Consider the following 20,260-nt stretch of genomic DNA (forward strand, 5'->3'; position numbering starts at 1 on the left):
CACACACACACACACACACACACACACACACACACACACACACACACACACACACACACACACACGTATACACACACGCGCGCGCGCACTCACACACACATCAATAAAACCACACGCCTTCCCACCGACGATGTCCAATATTCTGCATCGATGGCAGTAGGTTAATTCAGAGGAGGATTATAAATCATGTATTTTTTTAACGTGAGGAGGATGAAGCCGTGAACACCGCACACTATCCCTCCCCCGGAGCGGCAGAGGCCCACCCTCTCTCCCCCGCCGCCGCGTGTAATATATAACATAAACGACAAGACGCCCCGATTTACCACATCGCGGCGACATTGCACCATCCGAAACGTGCGCCCGTCGCGGAATCCAAACCATTTGTGTGTCAAATAATGGGGTAAAGATGGAGTGGATCGTGTGAAATATGTGTTTCTCCTCACCTGCTTGCAGACGGAGCTTGTTGTCTCTTCAGCGACGGACGCTCACCGAACAGCGCGCGCCTCGTCCTCGCAGTTCACCTGGCGGCCACAGGGCGGGCTGGTGGCGCTGCGGATCGAGAAAGCGATGCAATGCAACCTGTGGGATGTCGTCTGTGCGTAGGGGGGAATTCAAATACAATAATTATTGATAAAAAACGAGAAATCATAAGAAATCACGGAAAGATAAATTCTTCTCTCTCTCTCTCTCTCTCTCTCTCTCTCTCTCTCTCTCTCTCTCTCTCTCTCTCTCTCTCTCTCTCTCTCTCTCTCTCTCTCTCGCGCTCACACACACACACACGCTCGGGCGAATGCACGCACGCACAAACACTCGCAGAAATAATTACTAAGCCATAATTGTGAGCAATGCATTGTTGTATTATGAGCTCCCCTCCTAATTATTATTACTATGATGTTATAAAGCATTTGGTTTGTACTGTGTGTATGAATATCAGTGCATTTAAAAAAATGTGGGAGAGATGGTGTGTGTGTGTGTGTGTGTGTGTGTGTGTGTGTGTGTGTGTGTGTGTGTGTGTGTGTGTGTGTGTGTGTGTGTGTGTGTGTGTGTGTGTGTGTGTGTGTGTGTGTGAGAGAGAGAGGGAGTATGAGGGCTCTAGAGACAGAAGACGTGAGAGAGATGGTGGGGGGGAGCGAAGGTGAGACAGGGAGGGTCAACAGAGCATCATTGTCTGTGCCCCCCCCCCCCAATTTGTCACAGTGTATTTTCCATTCGATTTTATATTTAAATTGCATGTCTATATTCAATTTTATCTTTTTATTTTAATAACCCAACAAATGCAATGTCTGGGAAAGCTTACCATTCAAATAACTGTTGCTGAATACGATTATTTGATTCGAAATTTTATTTCAAATTGTTGTCTTTTATTTGTTGTCCTTTCAATGTGATTCCTGCACCCTAAAAGGTTTGAAGGTGCAATAACAATAAAATGGCCCTGCCTAAATATTTCAGAAAGACATTAAACCAGTCAATTCAATTCAATAAAAAAAAGCTTTATTCGCATAAGGAACAAACATTTACATTGCCAAAGCAGGTGAACAATAAATAAGTCAAAGGATAAAACGTTAAATACAAAATATATACACACATCAGATATTAGAATATTAAATACTCAATGTATAAAAAGTAAAATGTTGGATATTATAACCATTCCAATATCTCCTGTCCCATAGTTATAGGAGCGCGCCGCTGTGGCGGTAAAGACATATTAAAGCATTCTCTGAGTAAACCACTATGTGGCGGTAAAGCACAGAGGCACGTCTCACATGACGTCATCTCTCTGGCTGGAGTCTGGACGCTTATTGGGTAAACTCTGACGAATCAGGAGCAAGCTCATGTAGCTAGTCCTTTCAAATTTTACCGAGTTTCCTCGTTTGACTTTTCGACATCAAAAATTTTGTGTGTTAGATCGCTAATCACCGTTTGTTCGAATAATGTGACTTAATCTCGGCTGGAAGACACAACGATAAACTCGACCACCTTTACGGAACTAGAAGGTCTGCTTTCTTCAACGGTAAGTTAGTGATTCAGACTCATTCACGTTAACAGACATTACTGTCAAAACGTGTCCCGGCATCAATCAATAACAACGTCTTTATATTCTACAGGATTTATAACTTTAAAACTAAGCCCTGATCCTTTAACAAAACACACTCATACCGTCAGAATCAGCAGCATTACGTACCGACATGACTCTCCAGTACTGACGTTCATAGACTAACCTGACCTAGCTGAACTAACGGGTTCAGAGTGACTAACCTGACCATACTGAACTACTAACTGGTTCACAGACTAACCTGACCTAGCTGAACTACTAACTGGTTCAGAAAATAACTTGACCTAACTAACCTAACTGAACGATAATTTCACAAACTGACATAACTGAACTACTAACTGGTTCACAACATGACCAAACGATCCTAACTGGTTCACAACATGACCAACCGATCCTAACTGGTTCAGACTGACCTGAACTAACGGGTTCAGACTAACCTGACCTTACTGAACTACTAACTGGTTCAGAAAATAACCTGACCTAACTAACCTAATTGAACTACAAATTCACACACTGACCTAACTGAACTACTAACTGGTTCACAACATGACCAAACGATCCTAACTGGTTCACAACATGACCAACCGATCCTAAATGGTTCAGACTGACCTGAACTAACGGGTTCAGAGTAACCGGACCTTACTGAACTACTAACTGGTTCACAAAAATAACCTGACCTAGTAACTAACCTAACTGAACTACTATCTGGTTCACACAAATTCACAAACTGACCTAACTAAACTACTCACTGGTTCACAACATGATCATACGATCCTAACTGGTTCAGACTGACCTGACCTAACTGAACTAACTGGTTCATATACTGAGCCTGACCAAACTGAACTACTAGCTGGTTCACAGACTGAGCCTGACCTAACTGGTTTACATACTGAGCCTGACCTAACTGGAATCAGTGAGGAAGAATGTGAACCACGTGTTTGTGTTTGCAGAATGTAACATACCAGAAATACGATTCACAAAGTTGTACGGCCAAGTAAGCATTCAAGTACAATCAATATTTTTTTATGTAATGCTATAGAAATACAACGTAGAAAAATGAAAACATAGAATAGGATGTACAATACAAATGCTATAAATATAGTAAATGTTTTGAAAAGATGAAGTGTGTGTTTGCAAAACGGTTAAAGGGGTAGTTCGGAATTTAGGGCATGATGCGTTTTTAACACATTTCATTCAGTCCTTCTAGTTGCAGAGCTCGCTCGTGCTAGGTAAGGTTAGTGCACGGCAACAGGCAATACCAGCCTGCTAATTAAACAGTCTTACCTACTCCGTCCACAGTACACCCGAGGTAAATCAATTATAACGCCAGACTATAGATGTAAATGTCTGTGTTGATAGAATAATTTTAGAAATTAAACTAACCTTGCATCGCATGAATCATCGCATTTTGAGGGACTACTTTCTCAGCAGCAGCTGAATTTAACCTAGGTATCAGTCTGCTGCTGCCATAGCCTACTACGAATATAACACTGCTGCTTAGACACAGTCCCTCAAAATGCAATCCAATACAAGGTTGGTTTTATTTCTAACATTATTCTATCAACACAGACATATACATCGACCGTCTGGCGTTATAGTTGATTTGCCTCGGGTGTGGAGTGGGTAAGGCTGTTTTATTAGCAGTCTAGTATTGCCTGTTGCCGTGCGCTAGCCTAGCACGAGCAAACTCTGCAACTAGAAGGACTGAATGAAATGTGTTAAACTGACTCGATAAAGAACACCAAGGCTTGCTTGGGAATCAGGCCCTATGTCCAAACTTCCGAGCTACCCCTTTAAGGGGATGGTTGGGATGTTTAGTATTATGTTCTGTCCTGGGTGAAACAATCATTTAAAACTTGTAATCCACAAAAAAACTGCTTGGCAATGTTTTGCGTAGCCTTCTGCCTTAAACTTGGCTAATCTGTCCTTTAGTAAGTAAATGGATTAACACACTATGTCACACAGTAGTATGTTCCTTGCCATGTTCATGACATTCATTTAGTTGATTCATTAAACCAATAATGTGTTAAGGTATGAGAGTAAACCTAACGAAGGAAACTAAAACTAAAGCCTCCTATCCAGGCTTTTTTCTCTGAACTTAATTCAAATGTATTTTACATGCAGCAATAACGCATTGAAGACAAGGATTTGAAAAGAAGAGAAAAAATAACGTCCGTTTGTATGAAAGCCCTCTAACATGGCCAATCTGACGGCTACACTTGGAGCGCCTAGCTACGACCCAACGGAGAACGAGGACCGCGAGAACATCCCTCCTCCTGCCGACTCCGCCCCCAGGCTGCCGAGGGAGCCCAATCAGAACGTTCCTGATGAGCGTGTAGTCCCGCTTTACAGAGAAGTCGTGGACAAATGGCACAACACCATGAAGAACCTTGGCCAGAGTCCTCTCAGTTCGGCAGACATAGGGGACGAGATGCTCCCTGAGCTCAGCATGCTGGACACCACGGCGGAGACCTCCCACCTGTCTCTCGCCAAAACGAGGAGTCCTGCTGCTGATTCCCACTCGTCCACGCCCAGATACTCCAGAGAGATGGACAAATGGCACAACACCATGGCGAACCTCGGCCAGAGTCCTCTCGGGTCGCCAGACATAGGGGACGAGATGCTCCCTGAGCTCAGCATGCTGGACACCACGGCGGAGACCTCCCACCTGTCTCTCGCCAAAACGAGGAGTCCTGCTGCTGCTTCCCACTCGTCCACGCCCAGATACTCCAGAGAGATGGAATCCGGCCTCACGCCCGGTTTCAAAAGCTTTAACCTGCCGGGCAACAACTCCAGGAAGGGCCTGACACCCGGCCCGGTCAGGCATGGGCTGACGGCTATTCACAACATGCCGCACCTTAACCAGGAGTTGTTCACCACAGAGTATCACAAACGGAGGGAGAGCCTGGGTCGGCTTCCCGCCGGACCGGACAGCTTGGCTCCGGCCGGGTGGCCTTGCTTCTGGCTGCAGGACGAGACCCTCCCAGAGGTCAGCTTGATGGACTCCACCATGGAGTGTTCTAACCTCTCCACCAATGGGGCCGCTCCCTCCTTCGTGCCCCCGGTTCCTGAACGGCACCTTGCTGTGACGCCTAAAGTGGAGGAGGAGCCCAGCCCAGGCTCCATGTTGAGTCTGGTCACGGATAAGAGTTTAGTTCTCACTCCTCGCCTCCTAGCCTCCACAGGGCAGCAGAGTCTCGGAGACAGTCGCTTAATGGACCACAGCAGTCTCCACACACTGGAGATGACGAAAGCTGAGGTTGTCCAGAACTCAGTGGAAAGCTCTTCCTGTCCCGAATCCGATGTCACCCGCGAATCCATCCTTCCCCATGGGGTAGTGGTTCTGGGAGCTGAGGCTGTCCAGAGCTCACTGGAAACAGCCTCCTTCCCCGAATCTGATGTCACCCGCGAATCCATCCTTCCCCATGGGGAAGTGGCTCTGGAAGCTGAGGTTGTCCAGAGGTCACTGGAAACATCCTCCTTTCCCGAATCTGATGTAACCTGTGAATCCATCCTTCCCCATGGGGAAATGGCTCTGGGTTCTCCATCGCTGTGCTCCGCTTCTGCTTCCCAATTCCCTGACAGGACAACTCTGGTCCTAGCATTGGACCACCCGAGGCAGCCCGAGCTCAACACCACCCAGGTCCTCAACACCACCCAGGTCCTCAACACCACCCAGGTCCTCAACACCACCCAGGTGCTCAACACCACCCAGGTCCTCAACACCACCCAGGTCCTCAACACCACCCAGGTGCTCAGCGAGAATGCGGTGGAGGTGGCAAGCAATGACAGCCCACGGTCTGAGCAGGGGTCCGCCCCGTGCTCTGGGAACTCCTCAGGGGTCAAGTGCCACCTAAGTTTGCCGCTCAACAAGCAGCTGTCGGAACTCGTTTCCATTAGACCCAGTGCAGTGGTCTCACTGGGCAATCCCTGCTCAGGTGTCAAACTCGAGGACACCTTTAAGAGCATCTCTTCTCCAACCCTAGGTGCCCAAGGATGTAGCCAAGACAACCAGAGCATCGGCCAAGACAACCAGAGCATCGGCCAAGACAACCAGAGCATCGGCCAAGACAACCAGAGCGGCGGCCAAGACAACCAGAGTGGTAGTCAAGACAACCAGAGCGTCCACCAAGACAACCTGAGCGGAAGTCACTTTGAAGGCCAACCCAGAGCGTTATCAACTGCCCCTCACAATGGGTCCAATAATAATCTGGTTGTGGCGCTGGACCTGCGGTCCGAGGTCAACACGACCCATGGGTCCAGCGGGGCAACGGCCGACGGGGCGAGCAGCACCATGACCGTCTCCCCACAGGACGCCTCCAGACCTCTGTCCCCAGCAACCAGCGCCACAAAGAGTGACGAGAATTCACTGAGACACCAAACGCTGGCATGCACACCCGTTTATAAATGCAGTGCCGACCTCAACTTTGACGACACATTCGAGAGAGCTTCTCCTCCCAAGGCAAGTGCCCTGAACTGTCAAGCCAATCAGACAGCTGGATGTTTGATCACCTCCACGCCCATGTCAGAATGGAAAGTCTATGTGCCCACGAGCCAGACCTCACAGGTGCAGAAGAGGCGGTACTCTGACGGTCCATCTAAGCCCCTCCCACAGACAAGCAGCCCTGCCGCCAGTGCGGACCATGTGGCCGCCAGTGCGGACCATGTGGCCGCCAGTGCGGACCATGTGGCCGCCAGTGCGGACCATGTGGCCGCCAGTGCGGACCATGTGGCCGCCCCGGATGTTCGCTCGCTCCTGCCAAACCTGGGTCCTGCCCGAGCCATACCCCGCAGTCTCCGGTACAATTGCGCCCCTGGTGGCACGGGGCGGCGCCTCAGCCTCGCCCCTACAGGGAGGAGAGTGTCAGCCATGGCTCCGCCCCCTAAACAGGTAGGCTCCTTTCCTCGACCTTCTGGATTCACTGCAGTGACATACATTCACTACCTAATCCAATGCCGTGCTCCTGCACACAATGGGGCCATAAGCGCCTAGGCAATAGTGGACAAGCTTGCCTTTGGCTAAAATTGCAGTCCCCCTGCTAAGACAATTAAATTAAACCAAATAAATTCAAAATTTCTCAAAGTTTCATGTAATGACTACAAACGCTAAACACTATTAAAAAATATCTTTGTTATTCCCGTATTATTTTTCTTTTTTTAATGAAACCAGTGTGAAGATTAAGCTTAAATTCACATTCATACCCTCTATTCTTGCCCTCAAATTCAGATCTTGTGCTTTAGATAAGTTTCTTTGAATAAAAGTGCTTGTGTAAATATAATTTGTTGCCCAGAGCAAACCAAAGAACAGCATACCAGACACCACCAGCACAACCAGTATACCCAGCACCACTGGTATATCGAACACCACCAGCCTCTGCCCTGCACCACCAGGTGAGTGAGGTGATTGAGTGAGTTAGTGTCTCTCTCGGTCTATACATACGTGCTGATGTTATGTTGCTAACTACCCTTCCCACAGGCCTCAAACCGCCAAGGAGAGTCCTCCATAAACCGGCTGCAACGGGCATCCCAGCGACCAATCAGAGGACTCTACCAGGTCTCAGACCGCCTACTGCACGACTTGCCACAGCAGCCTCGTCCAATGATAAGCCTGGTCCATCCTCAGGTACCCTGCTCTGTGACCTTTAGCTTTCTCGTTCACACATCGGATTGGCCACCCAAGCCTAATCCTAGCACCCATTCATCTCTGACAGTGGATAGCATTTGAATCAAATCAAAATCGAAAAATGTATGCTTGTGGTATTGTTTTTAACAACCCAATGCTACCAATAATTATTTTATAATTATTGGGGAGCCCCAGTTTGAGGACCGATTATCCCATGCAAATCAATCCTTTCTCAGAGGATCCATATCGTCAATTATGCATTAAAGGTGCCATGGCATGAAAATCTCACTTTATGAGGTTTTCTAACATAAATATGAGTTCCCCTAGCCTGCCTATGGTCCCCCAGTGGCTAAAACTTGCGTTCGGTGTAAAACGAGCACTAGGTGTTCTGCTCGCCTTTGGAAAAAACGGAGGCTGAAGCGCGCTGATTTGGAATGTGGCCCCATATGTCGTCATAAAGGATCTAAGCTCCTCCCCTTACTCTGCCTGGCCCGCCCAGAGAATTGGCCACGCCAATGAGACACGACCATGCGAGCGCCACATGTGTGTGTTGTTGGTGTTATGGCGCATAACACGTCGGTTCTTTGACGTCTCTTGTATTTCCACAACAAGACTGTAGTTGGGGTTATCTCAGCCATGGTTGAGAAGGAATTGGCGCAAAGGAATTTTGGCTTTGACTCCCTGAAGTACATGAACTGCGACATGCCGCCGGTTGCCGCGAGGCACCACTGCCGCGAACCACCGTTTGTGATTCATAATATCGTCTGGAGGCCCACACAGCTTTTGGCCGTGATAATATGTATTATATGATATAGATATCTATGTATTACATGATATTATTTAGATATAGAGCTCCAGGTCTGTAACGCACTTCCTTGTTATTTGGATAACGGTTCTGCTTTTGGTGTTATGGCGCATAACACGTCGGACTCTCATTTCTGGTATTTCTACAACGACACTCGTATTGGTGGTTATCTCAGCCATGGTTGAGAATGAATTGGGGGAAAGGAACTTTGGCTTTGACTCCCTCAAGAACATGAACCACGACATGAAGGAGAAAGGGATTGTTGGCGGCGAATGTCTCCTGCTTGAGCACCGCTTCCCGCTGCCGAGGGACCACCGCCTCGGCGCTGCAGGAGGCGGAGGTGTCTGAGCGCTGCCCGGCAACAATCCCTTTCTCCTCCATGTCGTGGTTCAGTCTACTTCAGATTCATGTGGACGTGGAAGAGCCAGGAACGTCGGAGAACCCAACGCGGTCGTTTGAGATTCATAATATCGGCTCCCGCAGCTTTTGGCCGTGATAATGTATATTATATGATATAGATATCTATGTATATGATATTATTTAGATATAGAGCTCCAGGACTCCCGTGTGTTCTAGAATATTTACAGAACACGGATAAAGGCTGTGTGCGCCTCGCCATTGCGATACATCCACTGTAAACGGAGCGCATGGTACCGTGGCTGCAAGCTGCTCAGGGCCATACTAGAGCTGAAACGATTCATCGATTGATTCGAATAATTCGATTACAAAAAAGGATCGATGAATTTTTGTTGACTCGAGTCATCGTTTATTTAATTTTACAGCTGAGGTCACAGTTTTCCGCACGGACCATTTTTAGTGTGACACAACCGGCGCATACGCCACCCACAGAACGGACAGACGCGGCATGTTTTGACTTGTTTAGGGGCTAACATTAGCACTTGCTAAAATGGAAGACATGAGCGAAAATAGTGAGGAGAGCCAAACGGGCAGGAGAAAGAACAGCGAATGTCCAAGGTTTGGGATAATTTCATGTTGAACATTAATGAGAAGACCGTGGTGTGTGTCCACTGCAAGACCGAGCTGGCGTACCACAGCAGCACGACTTCCATGCTGCAGCATCTCAGCAGAATGGTACAAGTACAGACTAATAAACAATGGGAAAGTAACTAAATTGGTACTTTTGGTAGAAAATATACTTTGCTACTAAATTGGTTGTTCATTATTAATTGACATGTGTTATTTTCTCGTTTATTTATAAATACTTTTCAATTAAGCAATGTATGTTTTATCCGATTACTCGATTAATCGATGGAATAATCGGTAGAATAATCGATTACTAAAATATTCGATAGCTGCAGCCCTAGGCCATACCCCCACCCTCATCCTTGACCCGCCTCGCTCCTCGTTTGCATTAAAGCTACAGACGCCAAAACAGTGCATTTGGGGGAAGCTCAATGTGCAACTGGCTCGGTGTGGCTGTAACTCTGCACCACGGCTGAATTTCGGGAACGTCTTTGAATACCGTGTTAGTGGCCCACTAATACCTATATTAAAGCATCCATAAAATAGCATGTCATGGCACCTTTAAGGCACATTTGTTCTGACTAGTTCTCCATAATGATGTGGTCTGGTGCCCCCCGCGGCTGGTTTGGCCTCCTCCCGGTGTTCTCCTACAGCTTTGACATGACGTTGTCATGGAGATGGTGAAGTGTAGATGTTGTGTTTCTCCAGCAGACAGTCGCCGTGAGTCGCTGAGCCAGGCCAAGAGGAGCTTGCAGCCCGGGAGTGAAGCTCTGGGGCTGGCCAAGAGGAGGAGGAGGACAGGTGGGTTGGGGGAGTTTAGAGCTGACCTGCCCTTCACCCAGTGGTCCCCTAGCCAATCAGCGCTATGTTTGAGCTGCTACTCATCACTATGTTTGAGCTGCTACTCATCACTTAGTTTGAGCTACTACTCATTACTTAGTGTGAGCTAGTACTCATCCCTTAGTTTGAACTACTACTCATCCCTTAGTTTGAACTACTACTCATCACTTAGTTTGAGCTACTACTCATCACTTAGTTTGAGCTACTACTCATCACTTAGTTTGAGCTGCTACTCATCACTTAGTTTGAGCTGCTACTCATCACGTAGTTTGAGCTGCTACTCATCACTTAGTTTGAGCTACTACTCATCACTTAGTTTGAGCTGCTACTCATCACTTAGTTTGAGCTACTACTCATCACTTAGTTTGAGCTACTAATCACTTAGTTTGAACTACTACTCATTACTTAGTTTCAGCTACTTCTCATCACTTTGAGCTACTACAAACCACTTAGTTTCAGCTACTACTCATCACTTAGTTTCAGCTACTACTCATCACTTAGGTTGACGTGACGTTTCCTTGGACATATCATTCATTAGGGGTCCTACGAAAAAACGTAGGAACCTATGTAGGAATATTATTATTTTCCTGACTTTTTCGGATCGAAAGTTATAAAAATTGGCAGGCTTGTAGAACTTGTAAAATGTGTAAGGGAATCAAAAGATGGGCAACACATAGGTGGTGCTATAACAAGGCCTGGAAGTTCAGCCTTTGAAAAGGCTGCCATTACCACTAGCAAGGTACAATATGCATGAAACTCAGTATACATGCACCATTCGTCATGAAGAACAACTTTCAATCACAACCCATATGGTCAGACCATTTGGATATTGCGCATTGACCACAACTTGACCAAAGGCCAACTCTCAAACAGATTTGGGGCCGGATGTGGTAAAAGCCGCAAACTCTGTGGGAGTGACTGTGAGACTGTGGGACTATGGTGATGAATTCATAGTAATAAGGCCAAAGGCGGCAGAGATATACATTTTTAAGTGAAATCGATGGATTTAAAGTGGTGTAACATTGCGTCAAAAACACGTAGGCTCGGCTGTCAAATATGGCTACTAAGAGTTGATTCCATAGTATACCTTTGCCAAATTTCAAGTCTATATCTGGGAAAAAAATGAAATAATTAGATGCATTTGTTTTAAGTTGACTTTCTGAACCGCTTACTCTCTCCAACGCAGGCTGGGCCTTAAAGCAGTACACATTTAATTCAATAAATGTCAGTTTTGACAATGGGATTTGACACAGTATGCTTTAGAAACATGGTTGTTTGTTTTGATATGTTTACTTCCGGTAAACCAGTTTTTTTAAGGCATACCAATGCCATATTACCATACCGACCAAGCTCACCATACCTCCGCGTTCTGAAGACTTCTATTTCTCAAAATATAGTCTAATCTGCTCTACAAAGTCTACATGTCCATGTAGTGTAGTGGTATGCGTTTGCCTCATGACTGTGGGGTTGTTGGTTCTTGTGGACCTGTTTGAGGTCCAACCTCAAGCAACCATTCTGTGAGACATGTCATGACATCAAATAATGTTTACTAACATGTATTCATTAGGCCACAACCATACTGTCATACTGTAGTACCCCGTCATGGTTGCTTGCAACTATATTTATTTGTCATTTTTAAAACTACATGTTCCATGATGCAAAAAAACAAAGCAGACTGAAAAGAGACTGGGCAACGGTCTTCAATGGTCTACAGTTATTAACCCATACATAGTCCCATGGAAGAAGGAGAAACCAGAGCCATACACAGAAATTCAACTAAAGAAATTACAACTTGATGCAGGCTGTTGGACTAGCAGGCTGTATGAGGTTTCCATCTCCACAGCTGAGCGTAACTGTGTGACTCTCGTTTCTTTATTTCTCATGGTACTGCACAAGTTACATTCCTCACACAATTATATGGTTAAAATAATAATCTGACAGTATTTACTTGTGTACTTCAGTGGTGGTGAGAAGAACATACATATCTGCTTCCAGGTCATCTGTGCATACTGTTGCTCACAATGAAAGGCTCTTCTAAGTTCCTTGTCCACTGACCTAAAAACAAACAATGTCTGTACCGGTTGTGGTTGTGCTCTGCTTTCTGCCCTGTATATAATGTCTGCCACTCAACTAAATCGTTAAGGCAGTCCTGATTCGGTCTCTTCATGAACTCTGCTCTTTTCTGATGTATTAACTGTGGCTTCATGTGGCCCCACACAGGCTAAATATGGCTCGGTTAGCGAACGCTACAGAATTCTCAATATAATATCAGTTGAAGCAGATGCACCAAATCGAACAAGCTGGGGTCCCAAAGGTTTCAGACACTACTGTTGGTTCATGTGTTGGGAACTGCCTTATTAGTTACCATTTAACCCCCATGATGTGTAGAGATGGTCCTGATGCATACTGTTGTTTCAGTATGTACCCCCACAGATGTTCCAGGACCTTCTACCACCATGGAGGCCTCCGTTCTGTCTCTGGAGCCCACCAGGGGGGCCTGTGGCCTGAGGGCTCCTCCCCCAAGAACCTGCAGGACCCCAGCACTGGGTGAGACCACCTGACATTGGACACGCCCACACGTTGCTCTGCTTGTCCGACGCTGTTCGCCCTCATTTACCCCTCAGTCCCATTGACCACGCCCACAGGGTGGGGCTGTTCGCCCTCATTTACCCCTCAGTCCCATTGGCCACGCCCACAGGGTGGGGCTGTTCGCCCTCATTTACCCCTCAGTCCCTGAGTCCCTGTCAAGCATCAATGAAGGGCCTCTTACTTTATAGTCTGGTCTACTGGCTAGGGGGTTCGGTTTCCACCCCAGATGTCCGCAATCGGCCTGTAGGTGTCATAGCAAGATGCCCCCTAAAGGCCGATTCATACCTCCCGGTTCCGGACGAAATTCGTCCGTCCGTACCAAACGTTGTCTCCGGGACAACCCTTCATACCTCTGTCCAGTTTCAGTGTTGTTATGGATGTTACGCAATACATCCTCTAGTGCAGGGGTTCTCAACTGGTCTCACTCTGGGACCGAAATTTTCCCATGGTCATTAAGTCGCGACCCACTTTTATAGTCCTTCAAACCAAGCAAATGTATTTTTTTAAAGGCTTTGAAAACTCAAGTCTTTAACATGTATACTCTTTTTTTTAACCCAGCACCAGAGAACCATGACATCTACGTACAGAAGTGAATGAAATAAGTATCAAACATGAAGTAACAAAATGGAGACCAACAAAATGAGATATTTGACTTCTATCTCTGCATTCAAAGCCCATTCAGAAGAACCTGAGGAGGACCATGCAACAGCATGCAGACAAAAGTGAATATCAAATTGCACAAAATAAAGACCCACAAAATAAAACAAGGTCATTTCACTGCATTCAGGCCACATTAATAAGAAACTGAGGAGTACCATGACAAGTGAATGAAATAATCAAAAGTGTACAAAGTAATTATGGTCACTGAATTATATATTTCACTTCTATGTAGGCCTATTCAGAAATAATAAGGAACTTGGGAGGACCACTGCATGGACAAAAAGTATAATAAAATAAATAACAAAAACAATTAAAGATCTACAAAACAGATATGTTCACCTAACCTGTCATTTGGGGAAGTCAGTGAGACAGCTGGGCATGTGGTTTGTTCTTAATGAGAGTTTCAAAGTCTGGGAGGACAGTAGACAGAGCTACCCTCAGATCATGCTCAGTGTCCAGTCTGTTTCTCTGCTTTGACTTGAGCTGCAACAAGGTGGAAAAGCCACTTTCACACAGATAGGTTGTGCTGAATGGTAGGGGCGTTTTGACTGCAAGAGTCGCGAGGGATGGATACTCACTCATCCCATCGCTGCACAAGAAGTGGGAAAGGGCTACCTCGCCAAATCTCTTTTTCATCGTCTGGTCACATGACAGCTCCACCAGCTGATGCTCTTCGTTGCTCGGCAACGTGATGCTTTCCATGTCGATGCGGAAGGGGTCGCGTATCCAAGCATCATTATCTCTGTATTTCTCAGGGAAGTAGTGGTCAAACCGAGCTTGAAGTTTAGTAAGATGCGCACTGAGGGTTTTTTTTTAAGTCACTTGTGTCGGCGGTGTCCAGCTGCTGTACTTCATGGCAAGCATTGGGAAACATGTTCAGTCTGTCTTTGGATAAATGATTTACCCAGTGTGTTTTTTTATTTTTTTCTTGAACGCAGCGATTTTGTCGGACTGTTAAAATATTGTGTCTTCTTCTTTGCATAGACACGTTTAATGCGTTGAGGTGCTCAAACACATCAGCAAGATATGCAACTGGTGCCAGCCAGATTTCGTTGTCAAACAGTTCAGCATATGGGGAGTTATTCTCTGAGAGGAAGGTGGCGATTTCTGTTTTAAGTTCATAAAAACGTGACAACACCTTACCCCGCGATAGCCAGCGGACTTCTGAGTGATACAACACTTGCATGTGCTCGGAGCCCAAATCTTTACACAGCTTTGAGAAGCAGCGGCTGTTTTTTGCACTACGTTTTATGTGTTTCACCACTTTGATTACATCTTTCATGGCCTCGTCGAGCACCGGCACCATATCCTTGGCCGCCAGCGCTTCACGGTGCAAAAAACAGTGGTTCCACGTCGCATCAGGTGCTCTCTCCAGAATTTGCTTCACCACACCGGAATGTTTCCCGGTCATGGCAGCAGCGCCATCAGTTGTGATTCCCACGCAGTATTCCCAGCTCAGGCCCACTGAGCTCAAATCCAAATCCACAGTGTTGAAAATGTCCTCTGCCTTTGTAGTGGTAGGGAGATCTCTGCTGCAGAGAAACTGTTCCTGCACATCACCATCCCATACGTGTCTCACATAAACCAACAAAATAGCATGGTTAGCTATATCGGTGGATTCGTCCATCTGCAGGGCATAGTAGGGGCTTGCTTGGACGCGGGCTGTGGTCTGTTCTTTAATATTACAAGACATGTCCTGAATACGTCGAGCTACAGTATCATTGGACAGCGGTATGGTTTTCAATAGGGATCGACCGATACCGATTTTTTTAGGGCCGATACGATACCGATATTTTTTCCTCAGCCTTAGCCGATACGCAGGCCCGGATTAAGCAGTCACAGGACCCTGGGCACAAATGTTGGATGTTGGATTTATACTAGCCTAGCCCTATCAACTTATGAATTGCTGAATGAACATATGAACATAGAGTTTTTTAATGTGACTGGCATCATCCCTTTGTCTCCTTTCTTCACTCAGGATCCCCTATCACGGTCTGGTTGTCTGTCTTTCTGATTTCCCCACTTCTGTCCTCTCTTTCATCTTGATCCTTAAACTAGTACTCCTCTCCGCCAGGGTATGTCTATATAATGAATGGCAATACATTACACGTAGAAGTTAGTAAACAGAAGTAAGTCTGAATACAAATATGTAACATGAGAAATAATATATATATGTTTATGTCTCCCTCCCAGACGCACCTGTTAGAAAAACTTCTTACGGGCTCTCCTATTAGCAAAGTCAGTGATAACTTCATCGAATTCCAGGCTCCTGAGTAGCTCCGTCTCGATGGCCATGAGTGACAGCGCGCTGAGGCGCTGTTGCGTCTGTGTCGTTCTAAGCTCATTTTTAATTCTGGCCAGATGTGAAAATGATCGTTCCCCTTCACAATTTGTCACAGGCAGGGTCAAAAAAATACGGAGAGCTATAAAAACGCTTGGGAAAGTTGATTGCAGACCATGTTTTAAGATCATCTTCAAAAGCTTTTGAGGAGACTTATCCTGTTCGTTTTGTATGAAGCTTCTGAACTGGATTATTTCATTGGCCAAGTCGACATCTAAATCAGATGGGTACTACATGCAGAGCACTTCTGCCTGTTCACGGATACTGGTCAAATTGTCAGTTTCCATAAAGAGCACCTTAAATTTGTCCAAAACATCCCGATATGCGTCCATTCTGTGCCCCAGGCAGCTAACCAGTTTGTCAATTATGACATTGAATGTTGCAACCTGATATTGCTCTTGGCCTGTCACAGCCTGTACAGTACATTCCGCTACACTCAAACAGGGGATACTTGGTAAACGTTTCTAATTGAAACCAAGGCAACCGGCGTGCGCTGATATTGACTAATTCGCAACTTAAAGGCGCCCACCCGGAAAAAAAAATAAGAAATTCGGACGAGTCTTGGGCCCTCTGGCTGGGCGGGGCCCTGGGCACGTGCCCATAAAACCCATTGGTTAATCCGGCCCTGCCGATACGCCGATACCGATTTTCTTGAGCCGATTTTTTTATTTTTTTTATTTTTTTAAAGGAACATTTATTGAACTTCAATATAAAAAACAATATTTAACAAATAGTAAAAACAGGTGAAGTAGAACAAGTAAGAACAAGTAGATGAACAATATTTAACAAATATTAAAAACAGGTGAGGTAGAACAAGTAGAAAAAAAATAAATAAATAAAAATCGGCGAAAATCAGCCGCGTATCGGCCGATACGATACACGTAAAAACCGCGAATATCGGCCGATATTATCGGCCGACCGATATATCTGTCGATCCCTAGTTTTCAACCTGTCTGCCGGTGATTGACCCAGCACCTCTCACCATATCCATGGCTGCAGGTAAAATTCGGCTATTGTGTGGGGTTTCTTCGCCTTCGCAATATGGTGAGCTACGTGGTAAGAGGCACGGAGAGCTTCCTCTTGTTTGGAGCAAGACGCTGTCAGACACTGTGAACTCCTCAGCTTCTGGAGGTGTCTATGAAAAAACTCCACCGGCTTGTCTTTACATGCAGGATGTTTAGTATCCAAATGGCGCTTCAGTTTTGATGGTTTCATGCTCTCATTTGCAAGCACTTCATTACATATAACACACTGGGGTTTCTGTCCCTTATTATCCTCAATGAACGAAAATCTGCATTTTAAATACACCGGGTCATATTTACGCTTCGCCATCGCAACACAAATTTAAAGTGAGCGTCAATCAAATGGCAGTTACCATGGCTACCCCGCCTAAGCGGCTGCACGTGTCTGACGCGGGCCTTTCAAAATAAATCATTTTTTTCAAAATAAAAGACATGTCAAACATCAGATGCGCATTAAATATTATTTACTTTTTTTGACCAGCTGTCCGCGACCCATCAAGAACGGGTCTGCGACCCACTTTTGGGTCGCGACCCACCAGTTGAGAACCACTGCTCTAGCGGGCAGTGCCTTTCGTGTCACAAATTACCGGTATCGACGATCGCAAACATTGCATCTGTAGAGGAGATGATTCTGCTTTGTGTCATCCGAAATCTGCAACAAAAAAAAACGCAAAAATGTGTAGGCCTACTCGGCGGAGGCATGTGACACCCCTCACCAACCCGCAGATTATCTCCTCAAAATGTTGCGCTGTTTTAAAATGACCAGTTTCAACTCATTGCCAAAGCAGGTGAACAATAAAATTAAAAGGTCACGTATATAGTATAATATAAGTATAAAACGTTAAATACAATATGTATATATCTCATGTCTTTTTCTATATCTGCATAATTGGGAACTGAAGGCAGAAGGCGAGTCACGTCTGAATATCGCCTCACACCCACACTCGAGTTAAGGTCACTTAATAACTGGGATCATGGCCAAATATGTGGTGACCGAAAGGCCAGCTTGTGTTATTTATCAATGCCTAATGGCACTTATCTTGCCGTGAGACTTATTCACATCTTTGCACAATGTTCAAACCACCCATTTGCTTTGTGATGATTGGAAGTAAGCTGTAGCAAGGTCCACACTACTCCACCGAGGTGACTTTTACTGGACTCCTCAAGACACTGGGTGGTGATGGACAAAAACCTCTTTAATGAAGAAGAGGATTGACAGTGATTCATGACCACCTGGTGCTCCATGTTGACATGTAGGATATCTCCCAGAGTGTGTGGTGATGGCTGGTCTCACCTGTGCACACTGATTTCTCCGGCACAACAGCCTCACCCAGCCCCAGAGTACAATCAGTCTGACTCGGACAGGTGAGGCTGATTAAACCATAGGCCTTGATCTCATTTTCTGGAGACCGTGTGTGTTCCCAAACTTTGAAGGTGCTACAAAAGAAAAGGAAAGCGTGGAAAAACTTGTGCGAGTTATACAAATTGAAAATGAGCCTTGCTTGGTGTGAACACGTCATGTTTCCAAATCGGACCGATGGAGAAGGCTAATGAAGCTTCGATGATGTCGATGGTTCGACTTGAAAGTAAAAAGTTTAAAGTTCCACTTGACACAAATGGGGAACCATAGTGGATGATGCAGCAATAAGCGGATGTGTTTTAATCTTTCTGATGATCCTTCCAGCTGGGTGTTCAAACTGTGCCCTGCTGATTGAGGAGCTGGAGAAGAATCGTGCGGTGATAAGAGGACTGCAGAAAGTACTGGATGGCTTCGGTATGTTGCTGGCATGCTTCTGCGTCACTACCATTCCCTCTTTTCTGACTCCTCCTCTTCAGTCCCTCTGTTCTGACTCCTCCTCTTCAGTCCCTCTGTTCTGACTCCTCCTCTTCAGTCCCTCTGTTCTGACTCCTCCTCTTCAGTCCCTCTGTTCTGACTCCTCCTCTTCAGTCCCTCTGTTCTGACTCCTCCTCTTCAGTCCCTCTGTTCTGACTCCTCCTCTTCAGTCCCTCTGTTCTGACTCCTCCTCTTCAGTCCCTCTGTTCTGACTCCTCCTCTTCAGTCCCTCTGTTCTGACTCCTCCTCTTCAGTCCCTCTGTTCTGACTCCTCCTCTTCAGTCCCTCTGTTCTGACTCCTCCTCTTCAGTCCCTCTGTTCTGACTCCTCCTCTTCAGTCCCTCCTGTTCTGACTCCTCCTCAGTCCCCGTGACACTGTCACCTTTTTCACTCTGATGAGTTTGCAGGTCTGTTTTTAAACGAATTCCTCTTTCTTGTGTTCTGCCTCAGTCACCCCAGCATCATAACCAGGACCCGTTGGCAGAGACGACAGCGGCACAACATTGAAAATATGTAAATTAATACAAATAACAAGAATAATATGTGAAGGAAATAAAGATAACAAGTTTTTTTAAATGTTTCCAGATTTGTTTATTGTACACTTGCTTTCATTTTTCCAAATCGGACCGATGGAGAAGGCTAATGAAGGTTCAATGATTAAATTCAAATAACTTTATTTTCCGTTAGGAACTTCAGATGTGGAGTAGCAGCAGGGTGTGTCCATACCCAACAGTACATACAATAAACAACACACACCATCAGCCCCGCAGAAAATAAAAATCCTTGCCTAAGCCTAATGAATAAATAGTATTACCTCCATAGTGGAGGAGAAATAAATAAATAATTTAACAAGATTCCAGTTATTAAAACGAGAGTATACAGTTCAAAAAGATTCCAGGTGAATGTCGATGGTTCGACTTGATAGTAAAAAGTTTAAAGTTCCACTTGACACAAATATGGAAACATAGTTGATGCAGCCATAAGCAGATAAGAGGACTGCAGAAAGTACTGGATGGCTTAGGTATGCTGCTGCGTCACTAATTCTGCTTCTCTCTGTTCTGACTCCTTCAGTCCCTCTTTTCTGACTCCTTCAGTCCCTCTGTTCTGACTCCTTCTGTCCCTTTCTTCTGACTCCTTCAGACCCTTTCTTCTGACTCCTTCAGTCCCTTTCTTCTGACTCCTTCGTCCTCCTTAAGCAGTTGATTTGGAGGTGAATCTAACATCACCTATTGAGCATCTAACACAGCTTTCACACCGCTAACATCTTTTCTTTTGATGGGATTCTAACAGTGCACATTTACACTTTATTGGTATTCCAACCTCTTTCTGGGCTGATCTAACCCATTGTGTCATGGGCTAACATGACACATTGATACGAGGAAATGCGTTTTCTACTGCAGTTCTTCCCAAACCATAGCACCCGATAAGATAAGATAGCCTTTATTGTCATTGTGCAGTGGCCTATACAACGAAATTGGGATTATAGCCATTTATTTTCCAATGCAATTC

The 20,260-nt window shown here is 45.6% G+C and overlaps 2 protein-coding genes across 23 annotated transcripts in view; one reads left to right on the forward strand and one right to left on the reverse strand.

Annotated features, from left to right (window-relative positions):
- The window catches only part of mapta (microtubule-associated protein tau a), a 22,985-nt gene extending 22,400 nt beyond the window's left edge, over positions 1-585 (reverse strand). For all 17 annotated transcript variants that reach the window (XM_060036732.1, XM_060036731.1, XM_060036726.1 and 14 more), the window contains exon 1: positions 444-585. The gene's annotated coding sequence lies outside the window, so the exon portion shown is untranslated. The remainder of the gene's footprint in view (positions 1-443) is intronic.
- A 1,215-nt stretch (positions 586-1,800) lies between these two features.
- LOC132446246 (mucin-5AC-like) lies at positions 1,801-19,316 on the forward strand. Of its 6 annotated transcripts, XM_060036430.1 has the most exons (9): positions 1,801-2,011; positions 4,178-5,732; positions 5,769-6,944; positions 7,345-7,444; positions 7,530-7,676; positions 10,174-10,260; positions 12,721-12,852; positions 18,602-18,691; positions 19,202-19,316. In XM_060036430.1, the coding sequence occupies exons 2-9, from the start codon at positions 4,251-4,253 to the stop codon at positions 19,216-19,218; spliced, it is 3,231 nt and encodes a 1,076-aa protein (XP_059892413.1). In that variant the 5' UTR covers positions 1,801-2,011; positions 4,178-4,250; the 3' UTR covers positions 19,219-19,316. The 6 variants fall into 6 exon arrangements, with proteins under 6 accessions (XP_059892413.1, XP_059892410.1, XP_059892412.1 ...); XM_060036427.1 differs by having other exon boundaries at positions 4,178-6,944; XM_060036429.1 differs by having other exon boundaries at positions 4,178-6,944; positions 10,177-10,260.
- Positions 19,317-20,260: the final 944 nt, after the last annotated feature.

This window comes from Gadus macrocephalus, chromosome 18, assembly GCF_031168955.1.
Source record: "Gadus macrocephalus chromosome 18, ASM3116895v1".
NCBI classification, from domain to species: Eukaryota; Metazoa; Chordata; class Actinopteri; order Gadiformes; family Gadidae; genus Gadus; species Gadus macrocephalus.